Source organism: Phascolarctos cinereus, unplaced genomic scaffold, assembly GCF_003287225.1.
Source record: "Phascolarctos cinereus isolate Bilbo 61053 unplaced genomic scaffold, phaCin_HiC Scaffold_9;HRSCAF=440, whole genome shotgun sequence".
Lineage (NCBI taxonomy): Eukaryota > Metazoa > Chordata > Mammalia > Diprotodontia > Phascolarctidae > Phascolarctos > Phascolarctos cinereus.
In genome coordinates, this window is record NW_027556402.1 from 111,917,119 (window position 1) to 111,942,926 (window position 25,808).

The 25,808-nt window shown below is 35.2% G+C and overlaps 1 protein-coding gene across 1 annotated transcript in view; it reads right to left on the reverse strand.

Moving 5' to 3' along the window:
* Positions 1–282: 282 nt before the first annotated feature.
* The window catches only part of MMAA (metabolism of cobalamin associated A), a 36,243-nt gene continuing 10,717 nt past the window's right edge, over positions 283–25,808 (reverse strand). Inside the window, 7 exon segments of the mRNA XM_078148907.1 lie at positions 283–622; positions 1,594–1,747; positions 5,696–5,781; positions 8,373–8,543; positions 18,006–18,128; positions 21,154–21,501; positions 21,504–21,653. Of these exon segments, the coding sequence (XP_078005033.1) occupies positions 345–622; positions 1,594–1,747; positions 5,696–5,781; positions 8,373–8,543; positions 18,006–18,128; positions 21,154–21,501; positions 21,504–21,597 (1,254 nt within the window). The 5' untranslated portion in view covers positions 21,598–21,653 and the 3' untranslated portion in view covers positions 283–344.

Here is a 25,808-nt window from a genome sequence, read left to right on the forward strand (position 1 = left end):
CTGGGACATGATCTCCTTTCTGCCTCCCTCAATCTCCTTTGTTACTGACTAAAGACAGAAGCCAATTCTGCATCACCTCTGCACTCGTGGGCAAGAGTCAGCAAGTCCCACTTCCATGTGCCAGGAGGAACAGAAAATGAATACAGTCAGTAATGTATGGTAGGAACTTTCTAAGTGTTGTGAAATTGCCTCATCTTTACCACTGATAACCTACTTAAGTTTACGAAGTGTGAGTCTCAAATATGGGAATCAAATCTGGACATAAAAATGACAAATTATAAATATCATGAGAGAATTTTAATATTAAAATATTTTAACATATTTAAGGATCACATAAATTAGTCTCAGATTTTAAAAGCTTTCAACAATATATCTGCTGCTAGTCCTGGAGAAAGATCCCCACTGGCAACCTTTTCCTCCAGAAAAGGAATTTGGTCCTTTACTGCTGAACAATTTCGGAAACGTTCTAACACACTTTCCTGGATCAGGCTCCACATCCAGACTTTCTGCTGCTTTCGTCTCCTGGCAATGAGCTCGTGACTGGTGAGCATGAGGTCCTGGAATTCTTTCATTCTGTCCCACATGTCAGTAATGCCTTCTCCAGTTTTTGCAGAAATGCGTACTACCTACAGAAAAATGAAGAGCAATCTGACTCATTTCTTATCAAAGGAATAGTAAGTATTCTTCTTTAGTGGTTCATTCTTAACTATCTCATTATACAAGTAAACAGCAAATTCAAGCTGCATTTTTTAAATGTGGAAAAGCAGGTACAAAGAGTAACTTAACTATAATTACTCCATAAATTTGTTGCAGAGCCAAGAACTTATCGTAGATCCAAATCACAATTTGATAATTTGTGCAGAGCTAATAATTGGGTGGTGGGGTGGTTATAAAGATAAACACTCCAAAGCTAGGTAGGGTTTCCACATCCAAGTTGGTTTTGGGACCATAGCCCCACTAATAGGGGCAAATAATCCTGATCAGGGGAATAGGGCAGCACAGTAGGTGAACAGTGAGGAATGACACATGAATGGGATTAGAAACTGAGTCTAAGAAACATGATTTCACTTTCCTATAGCTGTCACATTTGTGGTTTCTTTCTTTAAGAACATAATAATCTTACAGGTAAAACCGGAGAAGTCACAATTATGACATCAATAGATATAGGATTATATCTTTTTTACTGCTACCTCCCCTTGCCATCAACATCATAACATGCTAAATGGAGAAGAAAGTATCTTACTATAAAAGCCTTTACTCTTTCACGTTGTGGAGAAACTAATCACCAATAGCTTTATAATTTTGGGAATAGTTTGTTTTCAGAATAGATTTGCTACAATTTCAACATGTTTAAAATCAAGCATTAAGTAACTTAATGTATCATTTCATATCTAGAACCCTACTTTTTAACATGTAGTAGGCTGGTGATAATTTTAATATCCCTGCTATAGACTCTACTTTTGTCACAATTTTAAAGGCTGTAATCTTCACATAAAAGCTAAGACTGATTATATGTCTTGCTTAGGATTTACATCCTTTTATAAAATGTGCACAGTCCATTCAGGAGGAAAAGCTTATAAATGGAATGGATACTCACCTTTGGTTTCCAGACTTTTGAGCGCTTACGGAGTAATTTTAATGCACTGTTATACTCTGCTTGTATCCTTCGAGCTGGCACAACCAAGTCCCCATCAGCTTTAGTTATAGCTACCAGATCAGCCATTTCAATTATACCACGTTTGATGCCCTGAAGAAAAAAGGAGGAAATGGGAATAAGCATTAATATTGGTCAACAAGTCATAAGGCAAGATGTTTCATTATTCTCTCAGCTTAAGTGTGAAAATCCCTCAAGGCTCTATCCTATGCCTCATTACTTTCTCTCCATATACTCTCTCCTTTATTGACCTTATCCGCTCATTGATTCAATTATCAGTTCTATGTAGATGACTCTAAAATCTATACATTGAGCTGATGTCTCTCCCCTATGGGGGATTGCAGCAGTACTCCAGTCTTGTCATCTACTTACCAAATACCTTCCTCTAGATAGCTCACACACATCGAACTAAACATGTCCTAAACTAAACTTACCATCTTTTCCCCAAACCACATCTCCTTTAAGATTCCCTTTGTTATTGATAACACCATTTATTCAAAAATTATTTATCAAGTGATTACTGTGTATCAGATACTTATATCCCTAATGCTACTTTGTACCTTACATAATTATTTTTTTATTTGCAGACGTACTTAAGGCACAATGGAAAGATACAAAAGGAACAGCCTCTGTCCTCAAAAGCTTATGTTCTACTGGGGATAAACAACACATACAAGGCATTAGCAACACAGAAGGAAATCAATGACTCAACAAACATTTATGAAGTGCCTAGCACTGTAAGACACTGTACGAGGTACAAAAGATAAAAAAAAAAGAATCTCTCTTCTTAAGCAGCTTGAGGATGCCTATCATTGTATAAATTGTTCTCCTAGCTCTGCTCACTCCACTACGCATTAGTTCATAAAGCTATTTCCAATTTCTTCTCAATATGTCCATTTCATCATTTATTTATGATGAAATAACATTATATTATGTATATATACCACTTTTTGTTTACCCATTCTCCAATAGGAGGCTGTCTCTTAGTTTCCACCTTTGGGCAATCACAAAAAGCTGTTATAATTTTTATACATAATTCCTCTTTCTTTCATTTCTTTTGAGTACAGGCATAGAAGTTGTAACTGAGTCGGAGAGTATGCACAGTTTGGTATCTTTATTGGAATTGTCCCAAACTGCTTTTCAGAAAAGCTGAACTAATTCACAGCTCGATCAACAGTGCATTAGTGTATTGGTTTTCCCACATCTCCTTCATAGTTGTCATTTTCAAACTCTTTTGTTATCTCTGCCAGTTTGAGTGGTATGAGGTGTAATCTCAAGGTTGCTTTAATGTGAATTTCTCTAATTATTTGTAATTTAAAGTATTTTTTCACAAGATTATAAATAGCTTAGATTTTTTCCTTTGAAAACTGCCTTTCTGTTTGATCATTAACTGGGGGAATGTTTCTTAATCTTACAAATTTGAATCAGTTCCTTAAATATCCTGAAAATGAGATCTTTATCTGAGAAAGCTGTTGTAAAGATTTTCCCCCAGTTACCTGTTTCCTTTTTAGTTCTTACTAACTTTAAAAGACTTAAGAATTCTGATCAAAGCAATGAATAAGAGGACCTATGATAAAAATGCTACTACCTTTTGATGGAAAGGATGACGGCCTCAAGGTGTAGAAGAAGATATATATTTTTGGACATGCTCATTGCGTGGATTTATTTTGTCTGACTATGCTTATTTGTTACAAAGGGTTTTGTTTTTTTTCTTTCTGTTTTTAATGGGGTGGTGGGAGTAAAAGGAAGAGAGGAAAAAGGGATAGTGATGTCAAAAGAAGAAAAGAAACCTACTGGAACACTTTAAAAAGTATTCAGGAAAGAACAGAAATTCAGAACTAAACACAGATAAGTAGGAGAGTTTTGAAAGTGACATGTTAAAGTGCTCACTTTTTAAAAAAACAAGCAAAATGGAATAATTATTTAGGATTTTATATTAAAATCTTTTTTTGGTATTCACCTTTATATAAAGAAATGCTCTTTTGTGTTTGTTAAGTTTAAAATTTTTAACCATTTTAAACAAAGAACTGATAAAGTCAGATCTGTACTTTAGGAATATCAATTTGGCAGTAATGGGGAAGATGGATTGGAGAGGGAGAGAATAAAAGCAGAGAGACTAACTAGGAGGCTACTGTAATAGTCCAGGTGAAAAGTGATAAATGCCAGAACTCAGGTGGTAGCTGTATGAATAAAGAAGAGACAGATGGGAGAGATGATGTGTGGAGGTATAATCAGTAAGACCACCATACTTCCAGTCACATGTCTTAACACCTTGGAATTTCCTTGACTCTTCCCTCTTCTTTTATTTCCCTTCACCCCTAAAATATAGTCAGTTGCCAAGACTTACTGATTACACTTCCACAGGGGCAATACCACATAGCCTCTCATCACCTTTGTACTATCATTAATTGGACTAGGCTAGTAATTCATTTCCCTGCCTACAGTCTCCCATCTCTCTTATCCATATATACCTTCCAAAATAAGTCTCTTAAGGCATAGTTCTGATGTCACACCCTGTACTCAAAAACTTACAGGGACTCTGTGCTACCCACAGGATGAAATACAAAGTACCTGTTTAAGGTTCTCCGTAATCTAATTACAACCCAGCCCTTTTCTTTTTTGGGGGGAGGGGAAAGGATTATTAATTCTGGTCCCACTTTCTATAGTCCAATCAAACTGCACTACTAGTTTTTTCTCCAAACTCACCATGCCATACTAAGTTCTACTTCAATACACTGACAAAAGTTATTCCTTATACCTGAAACATTCTCTCCTTTTCTAAATTTTCAGGATCCTTCTCTTCAAGGCTCAGCCTAAGTGCTCCCTCTTCTATACAGGTTTCCCTAACTAGAAAATCAGTTCTCTGCCTTCTCTTCAGCTCCTTGAGGGTAGAGATTATCTTGTCTGTATTTGTATCTGTATCCTCAGCATTTATCACAGTGCCTGGCACATAATAAGTGCTTACTAAATGCTTCATCCATCTTGGATTTGCAAGATAACACATACCACTAATACACATATAGCTATTTTATGCCATTCCAACACTTAAAACCACTGGGAAAGCTGAACTACTACATTTCTGGAGAAGAAATCTTTGCTTTCTGAAACATCCCTCTAATATATACATATATGCAGATGAGAAATTTTTCTCTTGTCTGTCTGGAAAAAATACCCTGTAATTTAAAAGTAAACTGAGGTCTGAAATTTTTAAAGAGATTATCCCAGCTTTTTGATTCAAATTATGGTAGAAGATTAAATGTCAATGTCAAAAGATGAAATCCAATAGTGACTAACTAATAATTGTGGGAAACAGTGGAAAAGTACTACTTCTAAAATAACGATTAAAAAGTTGCAATTTTTCAAATAGCTTTCATTAATAAAATTTAATGACTTATAATTTTATATTCACTATAACAATACAAAGTTACCAATAACAACAAAAAATTTAAACTTGAATTCAGATGGTTCCTGAAGTAAGGATAGAACTCTATTTTATAAAGTAGAATTCTAGTTTCCTAGAAAAATACAGAATCAATTAAAGGATGATATATCTGATAAATAAAAGTTTTGAATTTACTATAAGTAGCAAGACTTCAACTGTCCCTATAGGTCAGAGCTATCCTATTTTAACCCTTCCTGCCTTAGTAATGGAAAAAATAGGTCTTATGACTCATTTTAAGGTCATATAGTAAATCTATGGAAGTTAAGAACAAAAAATAAACAATCTGTCATTTAGTCAAGTGTTTTATCCAATAAAGAATGATGCTTCACTGCCCACCCATTTTTATCATTTTAACTTACAAAGGTATAACTTCAATAATATTACCTTACAAATAAATTACAAACAAACCTCCCATAACATTAAAAAAAAACTGCCTAAGAGAAAAGTTGGATAAAACTATGGAACTAACTTGCTCATAACATTTTATAGAACCAATTTATAATGTTAGGTAGGGATATACCTACACAGGCAATAATGAAAATTTGGAATTTCTGGGATATATCCCACATATTTCCAATTAAGAAAGAGAGAACAATTACCTGCAATTCATCTCCTCCTGCTGGTGGTAGTAATAAAACAAACATATCAACCATGTCTGCAACAGCAAATTCTGACTGCCCCACACCTGAAAAATGTTAATCATAAGCATATATTCAAAACGTATTCCTCAAAGCCCATTTGTAAGGCAAAAGGAGAACTTCTATAAGGAAAATTCATGATGGTCTCCATGCTAAAATAAACAAAGTCAAGTTTGGGGAAACCAAATACATAATCTAACTCCAGATGGGTAAAATTCCATAACATTTATACTTAATTATTTTGTTTTGGAGAAATTTGTTAAAATTAATAAATTTCTCCTGACAGAAAGGCTGATGGACTCAAGAGGCAGAATGAGGATCTATTTTTGGACATGGCCAATGTGGTCATTTGTATTTCTGTGATTTGTTACAACAGTTTTTTTGTTATTTTCAGTGGGGTTGAGGGTAGGGACCTGAGGAGAGAAAATAAATATTTGTTCATTGAAAAAAAATTATATATACAAAAATTATATTTCCAGTATGCATGATTAAGAGACAAAACAAAGCAGACCTAAAAACACACTATGCTAATTTTCAATTCAACCTTTATTATGTATTTATGTATGAGCAAACAGTCCTTACCTTTAGGAAGTTTGTATTCTCTTAGGGATTAGGGTGGAAGCTACAGGTATACAAACAAGTATCACACAAACAAAATCTAGGAAAAAGAACACTAATAATTTGGAAGTGGGAAGAGAATGAAAGGCTTCATGTCCCATCTAAGTTGAACTTTGAATGAAATCAGGGATTCTGAGAAACGAAGATGAAAGCACATTCCAGGTATGTGAAAGAGCTTCTTCAAATTCATAGAGTTCTTGGATCATAGAGTACTGAGTGCAGGGAATGGTCAATAGACCGTTTTGACTGGACTGTAGCATTCATGAAGGAGAGTAATATGAAATAAGGCTGCAAAAGTAGGTTGACACCATATTGTTGAAGGCCATAAATGTCAGGCTAAGGCATACATATACACCCCTTCAGCAAACAGCAGTTAGTCACTAAAGATTCTGGATATGATGCTCACACCTGAGTCTTAGGAATATTATTCTGACAACTATATACAGGCAATATAGAAGAAGGGAGAGTCTGAAAAAGTAAAGCCCTATTAGAAGTCTATTATAGGGGCAGCTAGGTGGCGCAGTGGATAGAGTACTGACCCTGAGTTCAAATCTGGCCTGACACTTGACCCGTAATAGCTGTGTGACCCTGGGCAAGCCACTTAACCCCACTGCCTAGCCCCCCCCCCCAAAAAAAGGAAGAAGTCTATTATAGTAGTCCAAGTAAAAGGTGATGAGGACCTGAACTAGAATGGCTAGCAGTTGTGTAAGTGGGAAAAAAAAAAAGAGATGATGTGGAGGTAGAATCAACAAGGTTTGGCAATACATTGCATGTGGGGTGAGACAGAGGGAATAACCAAGGCTGATCCAAGCTAAACAAACTGCTCTGAACACAATATGGAAAGAAAGTCATAAATAAGCTGTCCTCACTCTTTTTTCCTTCTCTATGTTTATAGATGATTTTGGAGGTTAAACAACTGCTAAGTCTCAAATAGGATATGGGAAGAAGTAGTAAAGAAAAACTGCTTTTTGACCAAAAGACAAAAAAAAAAAAGAACCAGAGAATTTTAGGGCAAAAAAGGACCTTAGAAATTATTTTAATCCAAGCCCCTTATTTTATAATTAAGGAAATGATTGGGGCAGCTAGGTGGCGCAGTGGACCGGCCCTGAACTCAGGAGGACCTGAGTTCAAATTCTGCCTCAGACCAAACACTTGACACTTACTAGCTGTGTGACCCTGGGCAAGTCACTTAACCCCAACTGCCAAAAAAAAAAAAAGTGATGCTAAGAAAGGTTAAGTGATTTTCCAGTATCACAGAATGATAGCACTAGAAACCAGGGCTTCTGACTTCTAGATGATCGCTCTTTCTGCTACATGCTACTCCCTTCAAGTTCAACTATAGTTTTGATCAAATCTTCTTTTTTCACCTACAATGCAAACAACATAATCATATTCATTTCTTTCTAGTATGTCACAAGAAGAGGCAATCAAAGTACTTTCAAAGATGACTATTATTGAAGTTCCAATGACCCTTTTTGTTTGAACCACTTCAGATGTTTATAACATTATTCTGTTTTATAGTTACTCATGAATATGCCGTATCTTGCCTATTAGAGTGTATTGCTGTTCAGTCGTTTCAGTGTGTCTGACTCTCTGTGACTCCATTTGGGGTTTTCTTCACATAGACACTGGAGTGGTTTGCCCTTTCCTTTTCCAGTTCATTTTACAGATGAGGACACTAAGGCAAACAGGGTCAAGTGACTTGCCCTGGGTTACACAGCTAGTTAAGTGTCTGAGTTTAGATTTGAATTCAGGGAGATGTGTCTTCCTAACTCCAGGCCTGGCACTCCCTCCACTGCTCTAACTAGCTGCCCCTTTTAGAGTTTAAGCTCCTTGAAGGTAGGAACAATGTCTGATAGATTTTTGTATACTTCACAGTGCTTAGCCCAAATGTCTTACAACTTTAAGAAAAACTTATTGAATGAATTATGTGTAAATAACTTATTATCTAGAACCTATCTTTGCATAAGACTTAATATATGATTTTGCTTTTATAAAACAGACAGAAAAATGTACTTACCTACAGTTTCAATAAGAATGATATCATATCCTCCTCCTTCACAGAGAAGGATAGCTTCATTTGTAGTCCTTGTCACACCTCCTAAAGTTCCTCTAGTAGGAGATGGTCTGATGTATGCATTCATGTCTTTTGACAACTCAATCATCCGTGTTTTATCACCCAAAAGTGAACCTAAAATATACATTTTTAAAAATTTCTACAAAAGCTATAAGGACCAAATATTAAGTAGTCAGTTCCCAAGTGCATTCCTTCATGACGTTTTGCTCAAAATCACAATTTTCCTTCATTATTACTGTGCTTCAATCCACTCTGAACATGAAACTCCCCTTCTGAAAAACATACAGCAATAGTTCTCTGCCCTAAGATGCAGCATGTCATAGCAGATAGAAAGCTAGTTTTGCAGCAGGGAAAGCCTGGATCTGACACACACTGGCTTCAATGACTCTAGATAAATCACTTAATCTCTCAGTTAACTGAGGCAACTGAGACCATAAGTTACAAACCAGAAGCTGATCTTTATGACAAATGGACTTTCCTCATCAGCAGTTCCCTGAACTAGTGAAATCACAGATCTATTGGGATCAGCTAAGTTCTTAGCACTCAAACCCTCCATAATTTAGACCTACAGTCCAATCTTATCTGCCCCATTCCCCTCAAACAAACCATCAGGCTGGTCTTCTTAGTGTCCCTTCTACATACCACATGTTCATTTCCCTCTCTCTTCAAACCTGAAATGTTCTCCTCTCTCCAATTATCCAAATCCAAGGAATCTTTCAAGGATGAGACAAAGCCCAACTTCTTCCATAAAGCCTTGGCCCCACAACTTACTGCTGCACTTCAAGGTTTGAAAAGTAATCATATATTATCTTGTATTGTTCTCTGATTTATGTCTTATTTCCCTTAAATTCTAAACTGCTTGAGGACAAGGACTGTATCATATTCTCTAACACACTAGCTGAAGCATTCAACTACTGGCTGAACTGAATTCAGTTTGGAATTCACTGTGATACATTGACACTTGCTAACTTGAGAAGGAAAGACTTGAAATGCTAATAATTACTCTTAGCCATTTAGTGTTAGGACAGTTATTTGAGGACTCTAGGGGGATCTTTGTCCTAAATTCTCAGTTTTATTTAGCTTAAAAGAACTCTGTTACATGTACCAGAGACACTGACCAGTCCTTAGAGCATGTACAATATGCTTTGCCTGGTATTAATCCACGTGGAGGACTGGTTAGCCTGCTTCAAAAGTGTGTGAATACAAGGCATTTCCTTACCTCTCAACTTTGGTGTGTACAGGTATTCTTTGTTTCCTGTAAGTGTACTATGTGGTGATGAAAAGCCTTTTAGTTAGCAGTTAAACCAAGACTCAGTGTACATACAAATAGTATAAACAGACAAAACCTTTTTCTTCCTAGTGGTTTTTGATACTGAAGAAATACTATTAGTCCTCTCATGAAAGAGCCCTTACCTCCAGTCATCACACAGCCATGAATACATGGTGCCCATATTTATTTTGTCTCTATTGTATTTATTCTTTCATGATCTTAGGTAGCCAAGCCCAGTGAAGAGCCAGCCCGGATGAGCTACTTGCTTGACCCAACCTAGCAGCTGAGATATTGTGCTTGCAAGCAAGGAAACAATTCATTTATTAGCTATGCTAGAACCATAAGTAAACTTGGTGGAGGGAATGCTTTGTACCAACTACTTAAAGTTTGAGCCCACTTTCTCCATGGACCAAGGGGACATGGAAAAGTGGACATCTCCCCCCCAGTTTGGGGGATGTTTTATACTTCTGTCCTTGCTATCTATTTTCTCAATAAATATCCATTTGTAAAAGCTCACTGATATTAATTGATTAATTGATATTGAGGAAAAATCGAGTGGTCATTTGGTCATGATATTAGAGAGAGATTAATTGGCAATAATAATGGGAAGAATATACTGTTCTGAGGTCAAGACTTTTAGTGAAACCACAAATCTGCATTACATATGGCTTTTTTTTAAGTATAAGATAAATTCAGTTAGTTGCAAAAATTTATCTACTCATCTGCTTCCCTCTGAAGCTCCTTCTGTTTTCTCTGTGCATTTCTAAATGCTTCATGATGCTCTTAACCTTCTTTTCTTTTTGTAATACTATCACTAACCATTCTCTTTCTCTAATCCCTCTCACCACCCTCCCCAAAACAAAACAAAACAAGAAGCAATGCAATAAACACAGGTCTTATTCTGAACCTCTACCTCTTTGGTTTTCTGGAGTCATGGTTGGTCATTCAATTGATCAGACTGCTTAAGTCTTCCAATATTGTTTTTCTTTATAATGTTGCAGCCATTTTATAAACAGTTCCGTACTGCCTTTTACAAATGGTTTTATGTAGGCACATTGTTTTTGTTAACTTCAGTTAACAGGGGGTCAGAAACCACGGAGAGACATGAGCTAAGAGTTAATGTTTCAAAGGAACTATTAGGTAGGAGCAAAACAAGCTACAGAAGTCTTTATTAGAGAAAAGCTTCCAAGACTGAATCTAGTCTGTTAGAGACATGAGTGTCTGACACCTAAATTAGAGACTATTATATAGAATTAAATTCATTCAGATACAGAGTTAAAGAAAGGTAAATAATTTGCAGAGTTATTTTATAGTTCATGGTCAAGCTATGCTAATAAAGTAAAAACAATACTACCTAAATTAATTTATAGTTTCAGTGCTATACTATAACAAACTACCAAGGGTTATTTAATATAACTAGTTAAGATAACTACATGAAGGAAACAAAAGGTCAAGAATTCCAAGGGAGATAAAACTTACTGTAAGTCAGTAATCATCAAAACTATTTGTAGTGGTTAAAAAATAGAAAAGTTGATCAATGGTACATATAAGGTAAGCATGACCTGAAGTAAATGAACACAGTAGTCTAGTGTTGAATAAAAACAGTAACACAAAACTATTGGGGTAAGAACTTCCTAATTCAAAGGGAACTGTTAGTGAAACTGGAAAGCAGTTTAACAGAAATTAGGTTTAGAATGATATCCTATACTATATACCACAGTAAACTTCAAATGTGATTTAAATCTAAAAGATTCTATCATTAAATAGAGAAAGGAGAATGATAGAAGGTCCCTTGTATAACTAGGGCAAGGTAGAGAATTTTTAATCAAACAAAAGGGAAAAGTTATCACCATAAAATATAAAATAAGACAACTTCAGGCAGACAATATTAAAAAGTTTTTGCATTAACAAAATCAATTCAGATAGAGTAAGAAGATTAGTTGTGAATTGTAAATCTTCACAACAAATATCTATGGTAAAGGTTTTGATATCCAAGATTTACATAGAATTTATACAAATTTACATAAATATATGAAGACAAGATTTTTTCATGGTCCACTACCCAACGTAAAAGTGGTCAAAAGATCTGAGGACAATTTAAAAAAAAAAAGCTACTGATAACCATAAGATAAAATGCTCCAAATAAGTAATAATAAGAGGATATGCAAATAAAAACAAGTCTGAGGTTCCTCTTCACAACTATCAGACTGGCAAAGATGACAAAAGGTCAAAATTACAATTGTTGGAGATTCTGTGGCACAATAGCTACAGGAAAGCATTACTGGCAGAAATATAAAGTGGTCCAGTTTTTCTGGAAAACAATCTGGAATAATACTCAAAAAGCCACTAAATTCTGAATATCTTTTCATTCAGCAATACCACTACTAGTCATAGAAGTCACAGAAAGGAAAAAGGATCATGCACCAAAATATTTATAGTAGCACTTTTTATCATTACAAAGAACTGGAAACAAAGTGGGTGCTCATTGAGTGGCAAACTGCTAAACAAAATGTGGTATATGAATGTAAAGGAACATTACTGCACTAAAAAAGTAATATGATGGATACAGAGGAACCTAAAAGACTTGTTTAAAGTAACATAGAGTAAAATAAGCAGAGTCAGAACAAATTTTTTCCTAAATTTTTATTTTTTAGCATTTTTTAAAATTTTGAATTCCAAATTCTCTCCCTCCTTCCAGCCTCTACCCCACCCATTGAGAAAGCAAGCAATATGATATCACTTATACATGTGAAATTATGAAAAACATATTTCCATATTAGCCATGTTGCAAAAAAAAAAGGAATAAAAATAAAGTGAAAAAAGAATGCTTCAATCTGTACTCAAAGTTCATCAGTTCTTTCTTGAAGTGGATATCAGTTTTCATTACAGGTCCTTTGGAACTGTCTTGGATCATTGTATTGATGAGAGTAGCTAAGTCATTCACAATTGATCATCATACAACATTGCTGTTACCGTGTACAATGTTCTTCTGGTTCTGCTCATTCACTTTGCATCAGTTTATATATGTCTTCCTAAGTTTTTCTGAAACCATCCTGCTCATCATTTCTTATAGTGTAATTGTAGTCTATCATAATCATATACTACAACTTGTTCAGTCATTCCCTAATAGAAAGGCATCTCCTCAATTTCCAATTCTTAGCCACCACAAAAAGAGCTGCTACAAATATTTTAGTACAAATAGGTTCTTTGCTTTGTCTTTGATCTCTTTGGGATACAGTCATATCACTGGGTCAACGGAAATGCATTGTTTTATAGTACTTTTGGTGTAGTTCCAAGTTGTTCTCCAGAATGGTTGGATCAGTTTACAATTCCATTTTAAGAAGTAGAGTGGCCTTAAGAAGTAGGATGGTGGATCACTGGAATAGATTAGGTACACAGTAGTGAAAGGCCATAATAATCTAATGTTTGATAAACCCAAAAATCCAAGCCTTTAAGGGCAAGAACTCACCAACTGACAAAAATTGCTGGGAAAACTGGAAAGCAGTTTAGCAGAAACTAGGCATAGTCCAACATCCCACACCATATACACAAGATAAGGTCAAAACAAGTACATTATTTAGCCATAAAAGGTGATATCATAAGTAAACCAGGGGAGCATGGAAAAATGAGTTCTATGGATAAGGGAAGAATTTATGGCCAAATAAGATAGAGAGGATCATGGGAAGTAAAATGTAGAATTGAAATAGTTCACCAATAAGTTGAAATTGGGAAAGAAGAATTATAGTCAGATCATGGATGATGGCTTGGGAAAGTACTATGGTGTAAAGGGATTGGAGATGGAACTAGGTTTAGGAACATAATGTATGGGGAGATCTGGAACGATAAAACAAAAGTTATGATCAGTTAATGGAATTTAAGAGCTCTTTAACATTAAAATAGAACATTTGTGAATAAAAGCAAGGTGAAGGATATGAACACTTGTTTTGTGTAGCTGAGGTAGAATACAGAAAGTTGGGCAGATCTGGAGTTGAACAGATTGAAAAACTGGCAAATTAGGATATTTAAGGAAATATCAACATATATGTTGAAGCCTTTTAGAATAAGGGCAGGAGTTTGAGTAGAGACAAAGACTATGAGCTGGGTGATGAAATCACAAGCAAGGAAGGTGAAAGTTCCAGGGGGTAGTGGGTTAGGTAAGTAGCTAATGGTCACCAACCTCAAAGGAGGTGAAGCTGCTGAGTAATGGTGGCAAGGGGACAATGTGGCAGTAGCAATGCGAAGAAAGAAGTATTCCAACTAGACCAACCCGTCAGAGAGTATGAGAGAAGGTGAAACCAGTTATAGAAACCATGGCCAGGAAAGCAGTGCCAAATGGGAAAAGCCAAGTCTCAGTGAGTGCCAGAAGACAGAGTAAGAGATGAAAGGAAGTTTATTATTCTAGAGGGCACAGAGGAAGGACTGAACAGGTTCAAAGGGAATGGAAATGAAAGAGTAGATTGCAGAGGCTGGGAAGGGAGGTTTATTTGAGGGGTCAGAACCATCATATTAGGAAATAAGAGAAGGGATATGATTATGTTAACCACTAAGGAATGAGTCCAAGAAAGTGACGAAAAGTTTCCAGGTACAATAGCCCTCAAGATCTTGGTCTCAGCGTAGCCCGCAACTACCTGGCCTCAAGGCAAGTGATGCTTTGTCCCTGGGTCATTAAGAAGTCCAGACTCTAGGATGAGAGATGCAGAATAAGATACGTTTTCAAATATAGTTGATATATTGATTTGTTTTATTCAACTATACTTACTGGTCATAAGAGGGTTTCTTTTGAGGAGAAAGAGTTGAGTTCATGAGTAGTGACAGAGATGCAAAAAAGAACACCAATAAAACAATGAAAAATACATGAAAATTTCAAAAAGGAACATAAACAAATTGGGCAATTCTGTATTAAATTTAGCATCAATTTCAAAAGAGGTTTAAAAAAACAAATTGCACTTAAAAGAAGTTTATGGTTTCATAAAATCTTTTTTTTGTTCTTTGTATATTCTGAAGGGCTCATGTATAAGTTTATAATCCAAAAGAAAATTAAAAAAAAACCCAACAAGCTGAAGCTATGCTTAAAATAATTAAGCTATATAAATACCCTTTGACTCAGTGATATGTCAATGGGCATATAACCTAAGAAAGTCAAAGACAGAGGGGTAAAGGCATATATTGGAAAAATATTCACAGAAGCACATTTTGTGATAGCAAATAAATCAGAAGCAAAATAGATGCTCATTGATTGAAGAATGTATGAATGAACCGTGGCATATAAGTTGTATAATATAAGAAAATACATATATAAATTTGGTGAAACTCTGGAAGACTTGAGTGAAATGAAGGCCGAGCAAAGTATGAAGAGCCAGGGTAATAATGACAATAATAACATAAAGGAAAACTCTGATTACTGTAGTGACCAATCTTAAGTTCAGAGGACCAGGGGTAAAACATGTTTCCATTCTCTCAGAAGAGAGGTGGCAAATTATAGGGACATGTTGTAATGAGGTATATATTGTTAAAAAAAATGGCCACTTTGTTGGGGTTTTTTTGCTTGACAATACTTCTTTGCTACAAGAGAGGATTCTAGGGAGGGACATCACTGGGAAGTGTTAACTGTGTTTTTAAAAAGCATTACTAGATAAGCAAGACTGTAAAGAACTCTGGAAAAAAAAAACCAGCTAAAGTAGAACTCAATTCTACCAGATTTCAAAATGTTTTATAAAGCAACAATTATAAAAATTGCCCAGTACTGAAAAATAGTAGTGAGAAACAGATCACTGTGAAAGAGAATGGGAACCTAAATAGATTGGTGCTTGAAAAATCCATTAGTAAAAATTACTGGGAAAAGAAATTCAATAAAAAACTATTAAGAAATAGAATGAGATCCATATTCAACTCCAACTAAGTTCTAACTGGATCAATGAACTAAGGTTTTTTTAGTTAGAAAAAAAATTATAATAAAAAAGATAATATATTTGTCTCAGTTATGGAAAAGAAGACAAGTTACATAAATGACGGCAAAATTGATGGATTTAATCATATAAAGATAAAAGGGTTCTACATGGCAAAAACAGATACAGATATATTTTCATTAAAACAATCAAATAAAGGTAAGCAAGACCAAATATCAAAAGGAATTGATATATAACTATAAGATCAATACAAGAACAGGAAATGTTTAAGGTAAAAAACAAACAGCAGCCATATAAAAAGATGCTAAAATTCTCCAATAATCAGAAAAAATGTAAATGAAGACAATCTTAAACTATCACCTTATATTCAATAAATTGGCAAAAATATCAGTAGGAACTATAGTAAGAAAGGCAAGGATAGAAGGTCTCACTTCCACTAAGTATGGAGAACAGGGAGAATTTTGCAAGGGCCTACATTAAGGATGTGATGCTTATATTTCCATCCCAATCAAATCACAGCCACTTATGCTCAAATTGCAGGCTAGGTCCCCCCTTAGAAGAGAAGGTCAAGGGACTCAAGGAATAACTTCTCCATTCTTAAATTATCAGGGAAAATGAAATTTTTTTTTTATAAAAACAGAAGTCAAAAATACGAAAAAGTTTCCAACAGATTAAATGTAAACTTATCTATTTTCAGTCATATCTGACTTTTCATGACTCCTTTTTGGGATTTTCTTGGAAAAGATACTAGAGTGGTTTGCCACTTCCTTTTCCAGCTCATTTTACAGATGAGAAAACTGAGGCAAACAGGGTTAAGTGACTTTCCCAGGGTCACACAGCTAGTAAGTATCTGAGGCCAGATTTGAACCCAGATCTTCCTGACCCCAGGACCAGTGCTCTATCCACTGCACCACCTAACTACCCTAAACGTAAACTACAAGCAACAATATGAAAATACATTCTAAATCATAAATAAAAATAGAAATGCAAACAGAAACAACTCTGAGGTTTCACCTCACACCCTGCAAATTAACAAAGAGGACAGAAATGAGAATGGTGAAAGTCAAAAGGATGATAGTGAGACAGGCCCACTAATGTACTGTTAAGAGAGCTCTGGATGAGTCTAACAATTCTGGAAAACGATTTAGAATTGCACAAGAAAAGTGACTGAACTCTTCATACCCCTTGACCAAACGATCATGCCCATACCAGAATACATATCTAAAAGAGCTCAAAGGCAGAAACAAAGGTCCAATATATCAAAACGCTTAAATCAGCCCTCTTTTGTGGTAGAAAAGAACTAGAAGCAAAGAGAATGCCCATCAATGGGGAAATGACTGAATAAACTGTGGTGTATGAATATAATGGATTATTGTTGTACAGTAAAAGAAATGACAAACGAGGAATTCAGAGAAATGTGAGATTTATATAAATCGATGGAAAGAGAAATAAGCAGAATTAGAAAAATATGCATAGTAACCATAACAATGTAAATGAAAATATCACTAAAAGGAAATTGAGTTCTGAGTAACTAAAAAGTCAATAATGATGGCAGAGAAAAACAAATAATGAAGTATACCCCTTCCTCCTCCTCTCAGCAACTCAGGCAAAATGTTGTTTATACTATCAGATATGACCACTGCTTTGGATGGTTTCATTAAATCATTTTTCTTTGTTACAAGAGAAGATTCAATTCCCAGGGCTGGAGTGAAGAAGAAAGATGGGAAGGATATATCCAGAAATTACTGATATAAAACAAAAACCATCAATAAAATTTGTTTAAAAAGCAAAACAAAAAAGAAGAGGCACTTAAATATCAAAGAAGAAAAATGATCTAAAGAAGAAGAGGGAACCCTGACCTGTGAAGCAGAAGTTTAAAGAGTAGAAGAATGTTACACACAGAAAAAAGGAAGAAGTAGTACTAGGTAGTTGGAGCCAAGATATAAAACTCTTCCCAAAGAGGAAAGAATCAGATGCTGCTCTGAAGCAGCTGCAACTGCTCATCCTCTAGGAAGGATTTTATGGAAGCACAAATGTTGTCATTGCATTAGTTCTTCCAGAAGGCTCAAAGGTAGTGGAGGTGAGTACTGATGAGTGGTAACTCCTTACTAAAGAGTAACGGGGCAGCTACCTATTTGTGGCCCTTATAACACAACAGCGGTCCTCTTCCATAACAGAGAACTTTCCAAGACTTATGAAACCAAAGGACTACTACCCACTTATGGTCATTTATGGGGCAAAAATCTAACTTCCAAAAGAAACTCAGAAAGTATTGTCAAAGATTACAAAGCTTTGGGTAAAAAAAAATGAGAACCTCATATTCAGTTTTGATAGGTTTTTTTTTTCATTTTGTATTTGATCACAACTTTGTTAAAATTTACAGGTTAATATGATACTCACCACCACTTGTAGAGGAGGAAGGGTCCACAGCCAATACAGATACTTTGTGTCCATTCTCAGTAAGCATCTTCCCCAAACATTCTATAAATGTTGATTTCCCAGCACCTGGAGGACCAGACAATCCTAGGGTACAAAGAAACCTTCTAATTCAGTGTAATAAGTAACAGCATTCTATTAAGTCCAACATTAATATTGCCTCTATTTTTCATGATTTATTGATTACTGCTATTTGTCTATTTTATCACTTCTGAACTTCATTAAAAAGAAATAATTCTTTGGTTAATTCCTGCATAACAAGTTGTAGTAGAAGAATACTTTTTATATATCTTCAAATAAAATTCAATGACTAAAAATAACAATCTAATGTTATTATATGATAAAATATATGTAAATACTTTACAATTTAGATTTTTTTCTCTCAATCCCACTTAATTTCTAAGTGGCTAATAGTGTGTTCCCAAAATTTATACCCATTTCTCCCTCCAAATAAATTAGCAGCACCATCATTTCCTGTGAAGTATGGTAAGAAATCATCCTAAGCTTGCCTTCGGTCTTGAACATTCCAGATAACTAAAGATGTATATACTCATTATAAAAGAAGTGATATGTGTGTTTATATAAGAAAATAACCCTCTTTTTTCTTCTTTTATTCAAAATGCATGAGTCTCAGTTCAAAATTTTAAATAAAATCCTAGCAAAAAAGATACAGCAATGTATCCAAAAAATTTTTCATCACGATCAAATTGAATGTATTCCAGAGGTGCAAGCAAGGTTTAACATCAGAAAAACAATTAGCATAAATAACATTAAAAACAAAAATGCCCCAAACTACATGATTACAATAAGTACAGAATAAGCCTCTGAAAATGTACTACATCAATTTATCTTCAAAACACTACAAGGTCTAAGTATATCAAAGCCATTTTAATGTGACAAAAAGTACTTATCTAATATAAAAAGTTAACATTATTTGCAATGGGAAGATACTAGAAACCTTCCCAGTAAATACAAGCATAAAGCAAGGATGATTCCTTTCCCCAGGGTTATTTAACATAGTTCTTGAAATGCTAGTGATAGCAATAAGAGAGAAATTAAGTACATAAGGACAGGCAACAAAGAGACAGAACTATCCCTATTTCTTGATGACAAGATGATTCTCTTAGAAAATCCCAGAGAGTCAACAAAGAAACTAAATGAGATAATTAATAAATTCAAAAGTAGCAGAATACAAAATAATAGGTCCCCCTCCAAGAAAAATTTACTAGTGTTTCCATATAATTATAACAAAATCCACAAGAAAATATTAAAAAGGCAAGCCTGATTCAAAGTAACTACAAAATATATAAAATATCTAGGAATCCATTTACCAAAGCATGCTCAAATACAATTACAGGCCATTTGTCAAAGAATAAAATGTATAAATCACTCTAAGAGTATCACCTAAGCCAAATTCTAACATAACAAAATTTTCCATTAAAGCTAGAAATTATCCTGAACAAAATTTTCATGGTAGTATTTTAATTATTAACCTTTCTTATGATCAAAAAAGCATTTAAGCGACTACTGTGCAATACACACTGTGCTAGATGCTGGGGACACAACAAAAAGTAAATACTTCTTTACCTTAAGGATACCTGTGATCATTAATTTATAGTTGGAATGGACCTTAAAGATCAGTCCAATCCTCTGTTTTTTTTTTCATAGATGAAGAAGTAAAGGCCAAGAAAGGTTAAGTAAGTAGTCTGGTTCTGTCACCATTGTTCCTTGAGGACAAAGGCTTTCGCTTTACAATCTTCCCCATGCCTTGCACTGTCCCTTGCACACTGTACAGTGAGTGGTTCAATGTACACTGATGATAATGATGATAACCTATGGTATCTACAATAAAATCAGTGCTCTCCCAGGTTTAATGTGACCAAAATAAGTGGAGGTTACCAGAAACAAAAGTTGCAAATTTGAACTAAGCTGCCAACCAGTTCTGTCTCCGCTTCCAGCCATTTCTAGGACTTTTGTTTTTTTTTTTTAAAGAAATACACTCAGTCTAACAACTAAAGTCTTTCATCCATCTAGAATTTGTTTCTGTAAATAAGTAGTTTGCTTTGCCATGTTTGTTGCTAATTATATAAAGGTGGTTATTATAGATCACTGTGCTCTCTCAAAATCAGTACATACAGAACAAGTAACATGCCAGTTTGGGGTAGGGATACAGATAAGTGAAAAATCATGGGCTATTCTGAATACTGGTAGATAAGTTACTTTTGAGAAATTATTTCTAAAGCATCTATACCAACGACTCCCAAACTAAGAACAAAGATTATGTATTAAATTAAGTCTTCAAAGAAATGTAATGGGGCAACACATATCTGAAGTAACTTCAGACCACTTAGGGAACAATTCCTTGTTACTTTATTCACAACTTTAATTATTTGATCACTCCACATGGTCACAAATCTGATTTGCTCAATTCCGTTTATGTGGTCAGACACATATACTTATGCAGTGATTCTGCAGTTCCAGAAATAAATCACTGTTTCCAGAAATCAAATAGGATTTTCAGGTATTATAGGCTGGTAACAAAAAGGGTGATACACCTTTTAAAATATATTTAATGTCAAGATGACTAGGTTTAAAGCTACTTCCAGACACCCTTACATGTAATAGAAGGGGTCCTAAAAGAACATGGTTTGCCTACTAAAGAAAAAAGAAACTCTGAAAATGTCATTCTTAAGAGTAATTACATAAGACAAACACAAAAACTGGACAATTCACGCTCATGACTCCTAATCAAAAAAATAAAGGACTCTCAGAAAATGTTAATCAGTATTATTTCCAGTGTGGATTCCTATTCTCAAATACAGTAATATTCTACACGGTAAGCCTCTCACTTTGAGTAAGGAAGAATTTTTTATTATTCTCTTAACATAGCCATATGACTCATATGACCAGAGCAAAATCTTTCAATTTAATGATATCTATGATCCAATGACCTAAAAAGTTGATTGTCAAAGACAAGGCATCTGAAATTCATCTAAAAAATCCTCAGTTGAAAGATTTTTTTTTAAATATTAAAACTAAATGTCTAGGGATCATTTTAACAGCAAAAAAAGAAAATGCAGAATTATTTAATTACTGGACAAAAATGACTGACCCACTCTAAATGCCAGTGGCTTTCCTTGATTTAATTGCTCTTGTTCTCTGTGGTAGTTTAATACCCTCTGAAGAAGGACCTGGGCTAACTCTTTTTTCCTGCTATGAGTTGATTCTATAAGAGTAATACATTCTGCTAGGGAGGCCCTTTGCCCTTGAATTAAACCAGTGTAAAGTTTATTCACAAATCTTCCTTCTTTGTCAGAAAGTCCCTCTGTGTGTAGCTTTATGGTTGTCTGTACGCCTAGTTTTCTCTTGAAACCACATGATGGTAGTATCCACTTTGCGTGAAACAATCCAACAGAATTAAGAAGTCGAGTACATGGGAATCCAGATCCAAAATGAATATTGAGTGAAAGACGAATTGGTAGTTTTGGAAAGGTGTTGTTGAAAGGCTCCTAAGAAAATGACGGTGAGGAAATAGTAGCAACATGGATATTTTCATTTCGTTTTGAATTGAAGAATATACTGAAGTTTTGGTCAACTTGATTTGTGACCTTCCTAAGGAAGAGAGAGAAAAAGAGGGGAAATTTTTTTTTACTTTATTCAACACAGTAAATCATGACAGGAAAAAAGCAAATGCACAGTCATTTCAAACAGATCACCCACTTAAATCTGACTTCTGTACTTAAGCAATGCAAAACAGGTTTCGGACTAAAGTATTCTTATATAAAATTATACTTGATTTTATTAAATGTCATCACATGAGACTAACAAGTCAATCTATATGTTAGATATGGGCAGGATCACAGAATCTAAGAGCTAGAAGGGAATTCTGAAGCTATTTAGTCTGACTCATACACAAAAATATACTCTACACCATTCCCAATAAGCAACCGCCCTACCTTTGCTTGTACACAATCAGTGAGGAGGAAGCCACTACCCCAGTGAGGCAGCCCAATCCAAAGTTTTTCCTTACATCAAGGTGGATATCTTTTTCCTCTGTAATTTCCATCTATTGTTCTAGTTTTAGGAGACCAAACAATTCTAATTCCTCCTTCTACATAACAGTCCTTTGAATGTCATCATGTCCCTTCTAGATTTTCTCTTCTCCACTCAACATCCACAGTCCCTTCAACCAATCCCCATGAGGCATGGTCTCCAAACCTCACTATCCTGGTCAGTCTCTTCTTCTTCTTCTTCTTCTTTTTTTAGGCAATTGGGGTTAAGTGACTTGCCCAGGGTCACACAGCTAATAAGTGTCAAGTGTTTGGTCTGAGGCTGCATTTGAACTCAGGTCCTCCTGACTTCAGGGCCAGTGCTCTCACCCTACCTGCCTCCATCGTCTTCTGAATAATTTCTAATCTTACCATGTCTTTCCTAAAATGAAGTGCCCAGAACTGAAAATAATACTCCACGTGTGATTTATGATCTAACCAGAGCAAAACATGAAACTATTTTCTTCCTTATGACACTGTCTCCTCTTAATAAGGCCTAGAAGAACAAATTTGTATGTCACTGTTCACTGCAGATAAACTCTAATAAAATCTCCAGGCATCTATAATTAAACCACACCTCCTCCATCCTGTATTTACAAAGTTAATTTCTGAACTCCAATGTAGCACTTTACATCAATTCTTAAGAAATTTCAGCTTATTCAATTGATACCATATTATAGTTTGTCAAGCCCTGTTTGGCTACAGATTGTCATCCAATATATTATCTATTCCTCTATGACCTCATGTCATTAGCAAATTTGACCAGCATGCCTCCTAAGCCCTCATTCACGTCAATGATTAAAATGTTAAAGATGACAGAGCCAAAAGTAGATGTCTGGGGTATTTTCTCCCTTCAAGTTGCTGTTATCCTAATGATAACTACCGCATAGATCCTGGCATTCAACCAGTTCTACATGTATCTAACTGTATAATTATCTAACATGTTTTCATCATACCCAAAAGCATAGTATGAGAAGTTCTGCCAACTGCTGATGAAATCTAAATATAATAGCAGGGAAATGTCTTGATGAAGATTGAGACTTTTTTTCTTATATAACCAATGCAGGAATTTGTTTTGCTTAACTATACATTATTTGTTACAAAGGTCTCATTTTCCTTTTTTTTTTTTGTTCCGGGGGGGTGGGGAATGAGAGAAAGATTTTCATTCATGGAAAAAATTAATTTAAAAAACAATTTATCAAGATTTTTGTTAGTCAAGCATATTGTACCACAGTTTAAAGAATTTCACCTTTTTTTCAAAAACAGTACTTACTGATATTTGTCCTTGACAAAGATCTCTTCCATTTGCTTTTTTTAAAAATCACTAAAAATGGCTCAGCAATCACATCCTTTCATTCATTACTGTATGATGGAGAATATCTCAACCACATGACTTGAGAATTCATGTGTATATATATACACACACCACACCCACATGGTTTCCCCAATAGCCTATATGTGCTTTAAAGGCAAGGGCTATTCCATTTTTGTCTTTATGTTCCCAGCTCATAGCACAGTGCATAGGTACATAGGAAGCACTCATGAACGCTTGATTTGTTGGCAGAATGCTGGGATCATAGATACAGAACCAGAAAATCCTTTAAAGGCTACCACGTTGAATCCCTTCCTCCTTTATTATAAATGAAGAAATTAAGGCCCAAGGAGGTTAAGTGACTTGCACAAAGGCATAATGCTAACAAGTAGAAATGCTGGTTCTCTGACTCAAAATCCAGTGCTTTTTTCTACTGTATTGTGCTAGTTCTTTGAAGGCAGTTGGATGTTACTCACCATCTCACCCAATACCTTGGGTTTCTACTCCCTGCTAACCATTTTTTGTTTATTCTCAATCCAACAATCTCTACTTAGGAAAGAAAATAGGCACAAAATAAGGGTTTAGTAGTTTATTACTAGTCTATCTGTCCCCAAGCAGCAATCTTATCTCTTCTTTGATCCTTCTCACTTCCCAAAATAGCCTTTAAAAGTTCCATTTTTATATCCTTAGCATTTATTATCAGCTTCTGCTCATTCTGAGTTTTTATTTATCTGTTGCTATTTTTATTGGATCATGTTACCTTTTTGTATTCCTCAGTTATTTAGCCTTTTTTCTACATCCCATAAATGTCTTTAAAATTAAGAACAGAAGGCTATAATCATAATGTCCAAGCTTGGCATCAAAGAAAAATGAAGACAATATGCCTCTTTCCTTTCTTTGCACAGGTAGAGGAAAACATAAGAAGGGATACAGAGAGCAGGTCTGGCTCTAGTGAAAAAAAAAAAAACTTTCAAAGCCCCTATCAATGGTGAAAAAGAGGAGACAAGTGATGGAATGAGAAAAGGGGAGGGAGTGCTGCAGACCAGTTAAAAATCTTTACATAGGATTTCTACTGACGAACCAAATAAAGAAAAAAACATTCCCTGCCTGGTATACAAATGAAACATAGGATAATAAAACATTTATTCTTAAAGAATATACAGATATAAAAAACTTTAAACACAAGAAAAACTTAAAATCAAAATCACATCATAACTCATACTGCAGTAAATGCAGTTTTGGTTTTGTCTTTGTATTTCCAGTACCTAGCAAATAGCACATAAAAGGCACTTAATGAATGATTGCTGATTAGTTCATAAGAAAATTGGATAACAGATTTAGAATTCCAAGCAACTTTTAAAGACCATCTAGACCAGGCCTGCACAACATACGGCCCACAGGACACTTGCTGCCTGCCAAAGGATTTCGGGTGGTCCGCAAAAAAATGTAGAGGATGTAAAAGGAAGTAAAGATGTAACAAGTGTTATGTCCATGCCTGCTTAACCTGCCTTCCACTAGTCACTAGTGCACCCGTCATGTAACTTGGTGGGCGAGTTGCCACTGCGCACAGCCTCCTGTTTGTCACGTGACCCACGACAACCAATCATCGTCAGTCTGTCTCTAGTCTGAGACGGGCAAGAGTTGTATCTTTTCACTGTATTTTTGCTCATTACTGGTGTTGACCAGGGACAAAGTGAGTATAGCCACATGCCACTGCAGCTGATGCCTACTATGCGATGAGTGGCATCAATCCATCAATCCCCTCCCTCGATATACAGCTGCTCTCCATGTTACATGAACGTTTTGGCACTCTCTCCAAAGTGAGACACTCAGTTCAGTATTTCTTTGTATGTGAGCAGCTGGGCGATTTTTTGGTTATGACATTAAAGTTTTTGGGCTGACTTCGTAAAATGGGTGATAAAAAGAAACAGAAGATCAAATTAGAACATATAGTGTTTAATTCGAAGTGGACAAGATACTTGTTTACTCACACGAGAGACAAAATATTGTGCCTTGTTTGCCAAGAAGTAATAGCCATTCTGAAGGAATACAATCTTCATTGTCATTTCGAATCAAAACATCCTGACTTAAGCAAATTGGACACAAATGAAAAACAAATTAAAGTGTCCAGATTATTGAAAAATCTCAGTAGGGAACAATGGTTTTTCAATAAAGTAAACTCAGAAAATGAGGTGGCTACTAAGGTTAGTTTTCAGATTCCTAAAGAAATTGCTGCTGCTGGGAAGTCTTTTACTGAAGGTGACTTCATAAAGAAGTGTTCACTGATTGCAGTTTCTGTATTATGTTTTGATAAAAAAAAAGTTTTCAAGAAATAGTTTAATCATTAATTATGCCTTTACTTGGAAAGTGAGCTGCTAAAAACTTATCTGTGGCCTTAAGAAGTTT